Source organism: Bremia lactucae, linkage group LG5 (assembly GCF_004359215.1).
Source record: "Bremia lactucae strain SF5 linkage group LG5, whole genome shotgun sequence".
Classification (NCBI taxonomy): Eukaryota; Oomycota; class Peronosporomycetes; order Peronosporales; family Peronosporaceae; genus Bremia; species Bremia lactucae.
This window is the reverse complement of record NC_090614.1, coordinates 3,286,473-3,301,091: the sequence shown is the minus strand read 5'-3', so window position 1 is coordinate 3,301,091 and position 14,619 is coordinate 3,286,473. Positions and strand designations below refer to the sequence as shown.

Here is a 14,619-nt window from a genome sequence, read left to right as displayed (position 1 = left end):
ATGTGATGCACATGGGTGCATTCACATTAGGAGGGATGACGCCCAGCGTCATCCGTGATGACGGCTAGCGTCATCCGTTACGCGAGGTATCTAGAAAGATACGCTCGCAATACATATTAAATGTTATCTATAGAGATAACATTTTAATTGGTAAAAATAGGTATTTGTATTTAATTCTATTAAATATAAATCAGTCTGAAAACTACTTCCTACTTGGTAAGTGCGCACGAGGAGACGGATTACCGCTCCCGTGACGACACTTAACCAGAGTACTTAGTGTGTTGGGTGAGGTCGCTTGCGCGCCCACCACAACTACCTCACTGCACGCAAGAGAAGCAGGTTTAACCGCTTTCTCGCTGTGCTAGGGTGTGTGTCTAAGTAGAGCGTGGCCGCATTACGACGTGCCCGCCTACACGATCACCATAAGTTTGGTTTTCTCGATCGCTAGTTTTCATTCGTCTCGATATTACGCACGGAGCATACAACGCCATAGGATCCTTGCCAATAAATTGTACGTAGGATCAACACTAAAGCTGCAGACATGGATAATAACGCCGTATGTTGGTATCGGTGAAGTTTTAGCCAGTTTTGGTGGATAGGCTATATAAGAAAATTTGGGTTTGGTTTCTTACGTTTACATTATTATATTAAAAAATATATGTCCTTTTAAATTTAAGCGGTCCATGCTAATCTAAGGCTTGCGCTCTGATCGCTAAGAGATAAAAAAAAACTTCTAAGGGAGCAGACTCCAAGAACTTGTAGCCGTGTATTTTAACTAATCGTTAGTCACTCGAATCAAGACAAAATAAGCTTGAAGAGCTTGAAAAAAAAAGACCCTCTGTGTAACGGGGTGTATTGTTACGTGAAATTAACACTTAAGGTTTTTAATTAATATATTATTTAAAAGGTAGATAATATCTGGAGGATATTACTTTATATAGTAACGTTTAGAACTCTTATCCATAAATAGGTATAGACCATTATATCTATTTTTTTCGCAGACTAATCAGCTGTAGAGATAAACTAAAGATAGATACAGATAAGATAAGATAAGAATTCAATTGCATGTTTAGTATTAGATTATAATTAAGTTAGCATTTACAAGATAGATAGAAGGGATACTTAATTATATTAATACAGTTTTCATCTTACCCTCTTTAAGCTAGTTACCTTAAAGAGAAGTCTTCCTCTGCACGTACGAGTGTACGTGAAATAACGTCTTGGGTATGTACAGAGTTATCGTGTAGCGGAGCTACCTCGCTCCTAAAGTCAGAGGAAGACTTTCAGACTCAGAGAGTCACTATGTTATATTGAACTAATGGGTTTAACAACTCAGGGAGTCGTACAAGTTATTAAAGCTTAAGGAATCCTAGTTCAAGAGATACAGGGGTTCGAAGACCCAAGTGGCAACTAGTGCCCAAGTGGATATACCTTAGAAAGGCTTCTATCTCTTACAGATCAATGCACTTAACGCTTTAAGTTCAAAAGGAGAACTGCACTTTATTTAATTATTTAAATCTAAAAACCTTACCCAAGCTAAATAAAAATAGATTTTGGCCGCCAGATTTATATCTGGCGGCGACCACATTTGTTACCCATAATAAACGGGATTTAAGTAACTAACTATTTTAAAATTAGTTAAAAGAGAATTTTATCCATAAAGTAAATGTACTTCAACAACGGTTCTTCAACCGATGTGTGCCCCATTATAGAGTCTGAAAGTCTTCCTCTGACTTTATGAGCGAGGTAGCTCTACTACACGTGGCAGCACTTGTTGGTTAATCTACGCCTGAGTCTTTACAAGACTAAACCCTCACGAAAATGGGAGAGGTTAGAATTGTCAGAAGCGCAACGCACCGCTTATGACAAGTTCAAAACCTTATTTGGGCTTGAGCACGTGGAATTTATTATCGTCCAGGGACCAGAGGTCCTGCATGCAAGGATTGAAGCCTTCATGCGGTACGAAGCTTCCCTGATCGGTCAGGTACAAGACCACTTAGCGGCAATCTATGCCAACCAGGCGGTGCAAACATGCTGGTCATTTGCTGTTTCAGCGAATCCCATGAGGGAAAAGTGGCGTTTATTGACGCGCTGCAAGATAGTGCCCACTCCATGGCTCTACCTCCAAGTTTAGAAATGACCATAGCCACCTTTTGCCGCTCTGTTAAGAACAAGGCGGAATCAATGGACATTTCCATCTCCTTAATCCAAAAAGGGAAAATTTCTCTTTCTTTTCCCTCAAATGTCTTCACATTTACAGTTCGAAGGCGAGCCCTCGGCTCTGAGTCAGGCACAGAGATGTACCGGGAGAAAGACAATCATCTCGCCATTCTTTGCGAGAGTTTTGGACTACGGCCGCGCGTAAAGACGCAAGGTCCGTATATATAATGAAGGACCTATCTCGCTCCAAGACATTCATCAGTTGGCCATCTGATGAACAAGAAGCAGGCATCGTCACGGCTTGATGCTGCCATTTATACATGACTCGTACTTTCTAAACCATGGTTGTTTGACGATGACATCGCATTTGTCATCCAAATATAGTACGATGAAATCATCATCGTACTTCTTACCGTTTAACGTGAATTTTAAAGGAGCTGCACGTTTCTTTACTGTTACAAATGCGCTTGCTGCTAGGCGCACTGTCATTTTCGTTAGAGGAATATCGCGCTCAACGAGCTTGATCCTGCGATCTTCCAGCGATTGGCGTCGAATAAAATTATTCGACGCTCCACAATCGACTAGGGACTTAAGCGGCAATTTGTTTGATACTCTTATTTCCAGGGTGTTGAGGTTAACCTCATCTCCTGGGGCAGCAACACACAATGTTCGTGTGAAGAGGAGAATCTTTCGTTAAAAAGCCTGCAATATATTTTGACATTGCTGGATTAGTAGATGCTCCGCATTTACCGACCCTGACCATTTTTTGTAGATCCGCCTCGCCGTTGCGATTTCGTAACGCCGTCAAATCCGCATCCTCCGCTGTTCCTAGCGAGAGGTCGGTCTTTTCGCTCAGTATTTTTGGGCACTGGCCGTGGAGCACTGCACTCATAGACAAAGAGGCCTGTCTTTTGACAAAAACTACATTTTTTAAATTATATATATCTTCAAGAGCGAGGTTTCTCAATCTCTACATACAAAAGATCCATTGGTTCTGGACCTCCGTTTCCCTGTGGTCTCGGTGGACGATAAGCAACACAATGGACAAAAGCCTGCTTAAGACTGAAGTCATCCTGTTCCGCCATAGAGATAGCTTCGCCGAGCGAATTTAATTATAGCCGGATCAGATGGGTTTTAAAAGGGTTGTCTGCAAGACCTTTAATAAATACAGTTATCTTGTTTGAATACCAAGTGGATGACTATCGATACAACCGACCAAGTATCGTGTATGTTGGTCATAAGCGTGTAGATCACGCTTGCCCTGCTTCAAGTCCAGGATCTCGGCTCGAGCAATAACTTTGGCACGTGGCGGCTCAATTTTTGCCTGAGCCGGGTTCTAAATAGCTCATACGACCCAAAAACTAATAAATTGTGGAGCTTGAGCCTTAAGGCCCAAGATTAGGCAAGTGCGACCAAGTTGAATATGCCAAATTTCACATTCGTCGTATCATAATCATTTACGCCAAGCTTCGATGGCGTCGTCTAATTCGACGAATCATCTTAAAAAAGAGTTACCCTCAACTGTTTTAAGCTTAATGATTTCTAATATCCAAGCTTTCGGGTCGACGCGAAAGCGTCGGCCCATTAGCAGCATGTTTATGCTGATGTCTTAACAGCTCTAACTGTAAAAAGAAAAAAAAAACACACCCAATTCTCTCGACACCTCCGCGCGTTAAAAACCTTGCTGGTGACCCGTCGAGTTCGTGTAGTTTGAACTCGGCTACGGCCGCCGCATGCTGTTCATCTCTGGACAGTGTACATTTTACGGGGGGTTTGCGCTACGTGGTTCAGTTACACGGTCGCTGTTGAGGAAGCGTGGAAGGGAGTCACTCGAGTGTTGACTCGAGTGGCTGCCGGTATTTTCCGGTGTGATAATTTATTTTTTCTAGGAAAGCCCTAAATGTCTAGATCCTCCGAAACGTAATAGTCAGCCACTATATACGTTAGACAGTGGATCCCAAACAATCCTAGCTATCAATATTACACATCTAGTATCGCACCTAAATGAGTAATATCACTACAACACCCCCACTCAATATAGTGACCATTGTCATTAAAGTAAAATGCAAATTCACAAAACAAGGCGAAAACAGAGACACACACCCTGCGCTCTCGCAGTGTGCTCGGCCTTCGAGGGCCACACGAACGACGAGACGTTGCATTGCACAAATCCCTAACACCGCTTCTCGCTTCGACGACGACAGCGGAGACGCACAACAAGCACAACCACTGCGAGATACAGCCACACCGCGACTGTTAAGCCATGGTGGCAGATTACAGACGCCGTACAGCGGGCGCAACTGCAGTGAAATCGTCGATGCGACGAGGAGCTACGATGCTATCGCGAGCTGTGCGAACGTATCGTCGAAGCTAGAAGAAATCAGCGACGCCAGACCGCTACAAGTCGACGGCCTCGCTGGACGAGTCTTGGTCGCGGTTTGTGGCGCAGTACAACTTCGATCGATGTTCTTTCGAGAAAGGACGCATCCTGACGCGGTGACGCGCGATGCCCAGCACCGAGTGAGCACGTTGCGACACGATGTGTGTGAGGAGTCAAGGCTGTCGGATCGTGCTGGCTGTTAGATCCACTATCGTGAGTGGTGCCGAGAGTATGAAGAGTCCGGGTTCACTCTGCCAAGTTAGGCCGAGCGGGTCGAGATGATTCGAGAAATCCCGGTAACCGCCCGCAAACGAGAGTTGATCGCTCGAGGGAAGCGACAAGTCCAGCAACACGACTGCTCGCGTGGCAGCTTCCAGGCAGCCGATCCTGATCGTCCGGAGTTGCTGGATGATCCAACGCTGAAGCCGCCACGACCGGCTACCGCCAAACACGGCGATTGTTGGTTAACGCCGATCGCGTTCACCCGCTCGCGCGCATCCGAAATAGCCGCTGAGCGGGCTGACTCGTACGCTTGTACTAGATTAAGAATGTTAGCACCAACCGTGGAACGCGGTTCCTGCGTATCCGACGTGGGAGGTCGCCAAGCCAACGCACGCGGTAGTGAGATAGTGCACCGCGACCGCTCGCCGCAATGATCTGCAACATGACTAGTGCGATGGTTGACAAGACCATTGACAGTTTATCGAGTCATACCGTCGCTATCGACAAGGGTGGATGTGGCACGCTGAAATCGTCCAGCGTGCAACGAGCTTGGTTGATCACGGAGCGAAGGCGTGCGAGTTGATGCTCCGTAACGCTGTTGCATTGGATATGTTGGCGCAACAAGTGCGGATGCATGTACAATCGGTACGCAGCAGATGGGCCGCTTTGAGCCGGCCACGGATGCGTTGATGTAGATGGGCGAGCGCTTTCTCCAGGGTCGTGCGCAGACGCAATCGATGCGTCTGACAAGTGGGACTACAGTGAGCCCTGTCGTCGTTGAGAAAGTAGACGATGTCGTGGTAAAGACGAAGGCACAGCCAGCGACGACGACGACGACGACGACGACGACGACGACGACTGCTCAGCGACAGGACGCGACAGCACATCAGCTCCCCACAGCTGCTGCGAATGCAACGGCAGCGATGGCGCGTTTGGGTCAGCCGGCCCTAACGGGGCCAACTGCTGAGGATCACGTGACACCTGGTAGCACTTCGTTGTCCATCCAACGATATGAGTTCGACCGTCATCAACGCAGACGGCGCGCCCAGGGTGAACCATCGCGAGTGGCCACACCTGACGGTTCAGATGTGGAATGCCCTCGCTCGCATGGCCAACTTGTCGGGCTTGGCTACGATTATGGCTGTCGCCACTCTTCTCACCACGACGTCAGAATACAACCAATGAACTACCGCGTCAAGTCCATCGATCACGAGCTATCCGAGTTCGCCGCTTTACGCCAACGAAGCTCAACGGCCTCGCTGTCGATGATGATCGACATCGTCAAGCTCGATGTCGTTACCTACAAAGGCGAAGGGACTTACCATCGATTGGCGATTAATCGGTGGCTCCGCGAAGTCGATATCGCGATCCAAGCGCCAGCTTTCGACTGAATTGGCGCATATGCACTTCCTTATCGCGTCGCTAGTTGGCCTGACGAAGGAGTAGGATCTCGCCCGCCTCGAAACCGACCCGGACTGCTTCCCGTCCATCGAGTCGCCTAAGGAAGACTTGCGGCTGGCGTTCTAGCCGCTACAAGTTAAGGTGAAGTATCGCTCGGCCTGTCTCGCGATGAAGAACGGCTGCATGGCGATGCGCGACCACATTCAACACGCACGACATTTGGCGTCGTGCATGCTCACCCATCCAATCGATGTGGCGAATCAAGCTCACGTTTCATCAAGGGAATGATTGAGGGCCAACAGCGCTTCTTCTGACGCGCAAGCCGCCCGCGTTGCTCGAGGACGCGTTCGCGATTGCGCTAAGTAAAGACTAAAGCGTCCTCGAAGCACGTCTTCTCCAAAACACGCGGCTCGATTCGAGAACGAGCCGGAACTCATGGATATTTACGTGGTCATCCCCGCCGCCTCTGTCGCAGCAGCGCTTGTTTAGCACGATACGAAGTCGACCGTGTCCAAGAACACGACAACAACGAAGGCAAGTAAGTGTTTTCGTTGTCGCAAACGCGGGCATCGCACGGCAGAATTCCACCCGCCCGCTCCTGTCGTCCCAGGTGTTGGAGCTGTAGATGGTGTCTCATCAGTTTTTAAAAAATGGTAAGCGCCAGTAGGTGCAGCCCACCCTATTTATCGTAACAGGGACGTGTCGTCAGTGGCCGCACGTCTGATGGACCAAGCATTTGCGCTACAAGTGCAGTTGAACGCCACCACCTCCACAAGTGACAAGAGACTCATCGTGTTTATCACACACTCTGCTGGCGCAAAGTGAACATTCTGCGCTTGCTCGGTTTTGGCGCGACCAACTACTTGCTCGCCCCAACACTCTTCATCTGCTATTCTCGCGGGACCAAACCCGCGAGTCACCAGGCGGCATGGTCGTGCAATACGCCGATGGGGAACCACGCTCAGTTCTTCGTCACTCCGTGAAGAATCGATGGAGTTCGACGGCTTTGACAGCAGCGATGAGCTCTTGGAGATCGAACTCAGCGGATCGTTCGACCGCATCTGTGGAATGCCGTGGCTCGCCCGGTACTAATCGGACGTCGCTAACTAAACCGCACGGTGAAACCGCGCGACATCGACCCAACGCTGCGCTCGCTGTACTGAACGGTCAGTCAAGCAACTGGCCGCATGTTGCAGTCGTGGAACCCGACTCTGCGACAGCGATCTCACGCGGAGAGAGTAATTTCACTCCGTGTGCTGTCATCTACAACGATTCATGCGCCAACTCGGTTAAACATGGGTTCCTGAGTCGTGATCAAGGCGCACCGACCGGACGGTGGCCCATGGTGGGCAGAGCATTGGCTTCACCGTCTGCCTCCGCCGAAGCAGCGTCTTGCGCGCCTCCAGCAACGTCGACAAATGCAGTCGTGAGCACTCGCCGTCACCCAATCGTCGTGTTCGGCGCCCAAGGTTGCGCGCCGCTTTTGCACAATAGTTACCAGTCGCATCGCAAGACGTCATCCATAACGGCGATGGATACGATCTCGGTGATCGACGTGCTGAGCGAGAAAGCTGAGCAACATGACGTTCAGCTCTCGAGTCCTCCTCGTGATGCGCGCGGCATCACGCAACTCACGGAGCTGACGCCAGACGAACTGTTGCTCCTCATTCTGGATGGCGAGGTCGAGCGATTATGCATCGTAATAGCTGGAGGCTTCCGTCAGTCCCGCGCTCGCAAGTTCGCGGACGTGTTCCCAGACAAGATCCCGCCAACTCTGCCCAATGATCGGAGTGTACGGCGCTAGATGGATCTCGCACCGCGCTCAAAGTACTGCATCACGCGTAAGTGGCCTCTGCCACGAAACCACGTCGAGGTTATTGACGCGTTCTTTGATGGCCGTCGTGCTGCCGGCCACATGCGCGAGACCACGTCGCCACACTTGGGCCCCATCTTCTGTGTCAAGAAGGCGACTAGCGGCTGGCGCATCGTTCATGCCTATAACAGTTTGAACAAGGCGACGATCTCCACTCAATCGCCGATTCCTCGCAAGGACATTGTGGTCGAAACCATGACGGGTAGCACGATCTTCAGTGCAATCGATCTCACTGACGGCTTCTACTAAATCCTAATGCGAGAATCTGACGTTCCAATGACAGCCCTTATAAACCCCAGCGGCATGCTCTGGAAGTGGCTCGTGATGCCGCAAGGACTCAAAAACGCCCCTGTGACATTTAATCGCAGGGTGACGCAAGTCCTCCACCCGCTGCGCAACTAAGCACCCACATACTCTGATAATATCTTCGTCCAGAGCGGCGCCAGTGATCACGCGACTGACGGTGCTGGTCATCTTGGTCATCTGCGTCGTGTCTTTACGGCGATACGCGAGAAAAAGCTGTATGCCAACTTGGAGAGGTGCATCACCGGCGCTCTAGAGATCTCTAATTTCGGTAGCTACATCAGCGCGAAGGTAGTTCGCACTGTTCGCCGTAGTGAAGGAGAGCCTGTGAGTCGTACTTGCAGAATACAATTTTGTCGTTCTCTACAAGTTGGGCGCGACGAACATCGTCGCGGAAGCTCTTTCGAGTCGTATCGATTACGACCCACGTGTAGATCTTGGCCACGCCGCCAATGTTGACGATTTTGACGACTATGAGTGTGCGGCGTGCTTCGTTCGCGGTTTGAACTCCGCAGTCGTGACTGCAGTGAATCCGCTGTGTGTCGACATTGCGCATGCGCATCGCAATAATCCGCTCTACGCGTCGATCGCTGATTACTGCATCAATTCGTCACCAGACGGGTTGCGGAAGCTGGCGACACCAGTACGCGTCCGAGTTGCGGGCTGCTCGGTCCGTGACGGTCTGTTCTTGCATCAGAATGACGAGCATGACGCTCTGAGCATAGTTGTACCCACAGATGACGATCTCCGTGAGCGCGTGATCCATGAGTTCCGAAATGGCGCTTCTGCCGGCCATCTGGGCGAGAGAAGACTTTTATTGCACTGGCTCGCGACTGCTACTGTCCTCACATGTATAAGTGGGTCCGCAGTTGTTCGCTCGTGTGAGTCTTTTGCGAATCAAGCGCCGCTGCAGCCGCTGCCGATAATGACTGACGTTTTGGCGTTCAGTCAGCATGGGCTTTGTATTCGGTCCTCCTGCCGACACGGAAGGCCACACCGGCATCCTTGTGATCGCTGATCGTTTCAGCAAGATGGCGCATCTTGCTGCTGTCAAGTCGTCGGTCAACGCAGAAGAGACAGCCGCGGTGTTTCTGGACATCATAAATCGACACCATAGCATGTCCAAGTCGACCGTCTCAAACAGAGACCCACGGTTCACAGACGCGTTCTGGTCGCGACTAAATGACCTGCTTGGCACTCGCTTGCTGATGTCGACAGCAGCCCATCCAGAGACAGATGGACAGACCGAGCGCGTCAATCGCATTTTCGAGAAAATCTTGCACAGCTACACGTCGTCGTTTACGACGTGAAGTGGCTTCCTGCCCAAGCCTGAGTTCGCCATGAACAACGCAGTCCATCTGATGTTATTCTACGTGAACAACGCACATCATATACGCATCTCTGCTTTGCTTGGTCTTCTTAGCGACTCGAAACTCGGGAGGGATGGAGCAAGAAACGCTGATGAGTCATCGCTCGATGTGAGTACATCGAGCGCACTACACGCATCAAGCCAAGGAAACAACGAGAGCGCACGCACCACTCGCGACGAAAGCGGCTCTGCACCCGATGCCGCGTCGTTGAGTACCTCGTCGACGCTCTCTTCGACCAGCCCTCCATCACGCGCACTCTTGCGCACGTCGTCGTGTCGCGTGAGCTACCTGCACAGTCCGCTTGGCGTCCCCCACACGCGACCGCATCGCACGACGCGATCGTCGATGCGCATGCTGTCAACGACAGCATGATCGAATAGCTCGACACAAAGAACTAACTAAACAGCAAATAGAAGGAATCTCTTTGCTATTAGCAAACAGTTTCTCAAGCGACGTTCGATTCGCTTGATTTAGAGACACGTCTCGCAGTGACAGGTGCCGCGACACAGCGCGCGATAGCGCCATCGACACATGAGCCAGAAGGCCAGCGAGCACCACACTCGCCCGCTCCACAACAACACGCAGCGGGCGAATGTGGTTTACGCTGACCTTCTGGCTCATGTGTCACGAACGCCTCGCTGCCTGAATCAAAAACATTCGTCCAATCGACAGTCCGTTGCGCGACTGCGCGACGCTATTGCAGATGCAGTGGAAAAACCGAAGGCGTCCACCGATGCGCACGGGCGAACGAACCATGAAGAACACAAGATCGGTAATAAAGTGTTATTATCATCGTCAAACATCAACGGTGCTTCAGTGTCTAACCTTGGCGCGAGCAAACTCGGGCCACGCTACATTATACCTGCGACATTATAAGGTCGCTTGTTTGTGCGATGAAAAATAAATATACCTGTAGCCGGATTGTTGGCCTTGTGGTCTAGTGGTATGATTCTCGCTTAGGTTGCGAGAGGTCCCGGATTCGATCTCCGGCAAAGCCCTGTTCTTGCTTGCCATTTGAAAATACGCCCTCTTTCGTTGTTTTTAGGCTGACGGATTCTGAGGCTCTTTAATGGATTATAAATATAAGTTCCTATGAGAGGAATAGATTAAAAGGCACAAATTATTATCTTTTTAATTTGACTTAAATAGTTTCAATATTACCAAATTTGGTAACATCGATGCAATAAGACTTTACTTCTATTGATTGGTTGGTTTAAGTCTGTATCAATCCCGCCAATCGGTCTAAGACACGATTGTGCGTTGCGCAAACAGACGCCATACATAGTTTGTAATAAATATAATTAAGTCAGTAGTAGATAGAAGATCATTACGTAGGAGCTTCATTTTCTCTATTCTAAAGACTAAGTCTTGCTAGACCCCGCTTGTAACGGGGCACTACGACTTGTACTGTTTCAGTACAAGTCCGCTTCACACTGCTTCAGTTGTGATTTGTGCCTTACGTTAGGTGACGTAAACTGTACGTGCAGAGGAAGACTACTCTTAAGACAACTAGACTTAAGAGGGTAAAATGAAAACTGTATTAAATATAATTAAGTGTCTCTTGTTCTATCTTTGTAAATGCTAACTTAATTATAATCTAATACTAAACATGTAAATGAATTCTTATCTCTATCTTATCTGTAACTCTCTCTTTGATTACTCCTACAGCTGATTAGTCTGCGGAATAAATAGGTATAATGGTCTATACCTATTTATGGATAAGAATTCTGAATATTACTATATAAAGTAATATCCTCCAAATATTATCTACCTTTTAGATAATATATTAATTAACAACCTTTAAGTGTTAATTTCATGTAACGATACACCCCGTTACATCACCCCTCCCTTAAACGACAATCACTCTGAATGTCATTGGATGGAGTGGTCGCTATGTGACCACTTAATTTTTAAAACGATGTTGATTGGTCAGATCCATCATTTTAAATTCCATCGCATGAAGNTGGACCGCCACGATGCTTTGGCTGGTGTATGGAGAGACTCCAGCTTGCACACCAGCACTCATATCATTGAACAAGCTATTACTGGCACCACTAGAGCTCGAGACTGAACCAGCAGGAGGAAAGACGTTCTGTAAACTTCCTGTGTCAAGAAGGTCAGTCGACATCGGAGACGACTAAAAGATATAGCGATATATTCATAGGTAAGAGCAGACACCATTGGCAATGAACTGAAGCGTAACGTACCTTGCTCGTGCTCGCGTTGATACCAAGCAGATCTGCATTTCCCGCATCCGACTTACTCGTTCGACGGCTAGCTCTGGCATTCCCCTTTTTGCCTGCACGGCGCCGCGCAGAAAATGATTCCGCACGCTCTGTTGCAGACTCACGACGACCATCCGAACCAAGTCGCTCACCCCTGGTATTATGAGCCGTACTCCCAGACGAGTTTCCTATATAAAAGGGATCATCTGAGTATCGGTCAGGTCTCTTGTTGGAACTAGCCTCAGGCTCCGACTTCGTTTTCGGGATGTAATCTTCCGAAAGCAGCTTATTCGCAGCCGCAACGCCAGACTCGCGCTCTTTCGATGCTTCTGCAGCGCGAATGGCATTGGACATTCCTGAAGCAGCCGTGATGCCAGTTCGTACACTGCCGATGGACGACTGTGACGTGAATGACCGATCCCGTTCACTAATCACAGCCTTAAGCATATCCTGAATCTTTTCGCAAATAATGTCAAATTGGGAGTTATTAAGCGTTTGCTCCCACAGTAGCGGGGCGACCGCAGGAATAATCAACTTGGCTGTAAATTCAGGGCCCAAGTGCTTGCCAAGGTTGTCATAACATCCAAGGATGCACATACACGCGGCGGGCGTTTTGTCAACTTGTAAAGTTTGGTTAAGCGCAGGAAGCACACTTTCGATAAGCAAATCTTTGTCAAATACGTGAAATGACTTCGAAAGCCAAACCAGAGCATTTATCCGAACGGATGGCTGAGGAGGAGAGAGAATAAGCTTGTTGACACGCGGCAAAATCACCTGCTTTAAAATGCGGTACTCGAACAGACTGGCCTGGTCCACGATCTTATTCAGCACCGTGTCGAGAATTTCAGGTACCGTGCTATCCAGAGCGCGACACAACATGGGTACAACGTGGTCGCGTATATAGCCGTCTTCAGCTTTTGGAATGAGAGTCTCAAGTTCCGAGACAAACATGAGCATACATTGGACGGGCTCGGTTATAGCTAGTAGAGGAACCATCATGGCAGCAATCGAGTAAGAAAAGGTTTGCTTGTCCACCTTGGCGACAATCTTAAGCAACGGTGTGATCACAAATGGCGCCACGGCCTTATTAATCACGACAGACTGAAGTCCAGGGAGGACCATGTCACGAAGCACACGCGGCGAAAATCCGTCAATCGCATCCGGCAAAGTTGTAAGGAATTTAGCCTGAGCCGCTGGCTCCTGTTCGACAAGACTTTGTAACGTGCGCAGTGTTTTTATCGGTCCTGAATCAAAGAACGGTGAAGCCAGGAATGCACGGGCCTCTGGACGTTTCGCAGGCTCTAGCGAAAGCAATGAGCGAATCGTGTTCTGTAATGTAGTAGGCACCGAGTCTGGAAAGGAAATCGGGTGTAGGGACTGCACCTTGTAGCCATGTGTCATTTTATTGCCATCATGCACGTCTAAAACTGGGTTTCGGCTACCATCTGCACGTGGCTGGACAAACAATTCGTACACGAGCAGACCAAGCGAAAACATGTCGGCTTTAGAATCAAACTGACGCGGTTCGGTGACCAATTCAGGGGCACAATACTCAAGCAATGGCTCCCAACTCCCTTCAATTGCCCCTGTGACAGGGTTTCGTACCCCTGTGGAGACGTCAAAACTGTAGTATTCGCTACGGGAGCTTTGCCCAGGCTCCACAACCCTGCAAAAGCCCATGCCTCCAAGTTTCCACTCGCCCTTGGGCGTGATAAATATGCTACTCGGACTTAGATTCAGATGCACACGACGTCCTTCTCGATGTAGAAAGCTTAGCGCCTCTCCTACGTGCATCAGCCCACAGGCGAGTTCAAACTCTGTGAGGCCGATCTCAAGCACCTCAGGTGTGACATTCACAGCGTTGGTAAAGTTTTTGCAGGCGTTGGCCAAAGAGCATGTCACGCGTTCCGTAACAAAGCACAAGGAGCGGCGGGTCTCTTCAAAAACTTCTTCCACCTTCAGCACGTGAGGATGGCGCAGTACTCGCAGTGTCTTCATCTCTTGGCGAAGTATTTCTAGCACACGGTCCTGCGCCTCTTTATTTCGAATTCTTTTAAGATCATCCTTATCGAAAAGGAACACACTAAATTCGTTGTTCGTCTTGCGGTGAACTGCCGGGAAGATCTTCCACGATAGCTCGTGGCCGCCAGATGCCGTGCAATCCCTGGGCGTCTCGTAATGCTTCAAATATTCCTCGCTCAGGATGCCCTGAAGATTTTGTGCGCCCGAGACAGCAGCTGATGCGGCGCCGGACACGGCCGTCTGGACGGCGCTCGAAAAGCGGTTGAGCATGCTGAGAGACCAAAAGGTAGTTTAAGTAAAAATATCGAGACTCCCACACCCACATACAAAACTCGGGTATTGATATATTTTATAACTTGCCATATAAATTGCAGGAGTGTCAGTAAGGTTTTACATCAGCGTGGGTGTGCTGCTGTGTTAAAAGGTGCTTATTGATGAAATTTTGTCGCAGCGAGACGATTAATTTTGTAATGGGGCACACATTGGTTGGAGAACCGTTGTTATGGTACATTTACTTTATGGATAAAATACCCTTTTATCATTTCTAAAATAGTTAATTATTTAAATCCCATTTATTATGGGTAACAAATGTGGTCGCCTCCAGAAATAAATCTGGCGTCCAATCTCCCGTGGAAATATTTTAACTAAGACTTATAGCCCGTT

The 14,619-nt window shown here is 49.0% G+C and overlaps 2 protein-coding genes across 2 annotated transcripts; one reads left to right on the top strand and one right to left on the bottom strand.

Annotated features, from left to right (window-relative positions):
* Positions 1-4,164: 4,164 nt before the first annotated feature.
* On the top strand, positions 4,165-4,743 carry CCR75_001039 (uncharacterized protein; the record flags this gene model as incomplete). Its single annotated transcript, XM_067959144.1, has 1 exon — positions 4,165-4,743. One exon carries the CDS (start codon positions 4,165-4,167, stop codon positions 4,741-4,743), a length of 579 nt encoding a protein of 192 aa, XP_067821348.1.
* A 6,836-nt stretch (positions 4,744-11,579) lies between these two features.
* On the bottom strand, positions 11,580-14,272 carry CCR75_001038 (uncharacterized protein). Its single transcript, XM_067959143.1, has 2 exons — positions 11,917-14,272; positions 11,580-11,846 (listed from the first exon to the last, which is right to left on the bottom strand). The coding sequence occupies exons 1-2, from the start codon at positions 14,224-14,226 to the stop codon at positions 11,613-11,615; spliced, it is 2,544 nt and encodes an 847-aa protein (XP_067821349.1). The 5' UTR covers positions 14,227-14,272; the 3' UTR covers positions 11,580-11,612.
* Positions 14,273-14,619: the final 347 nt, after the last annotated feature.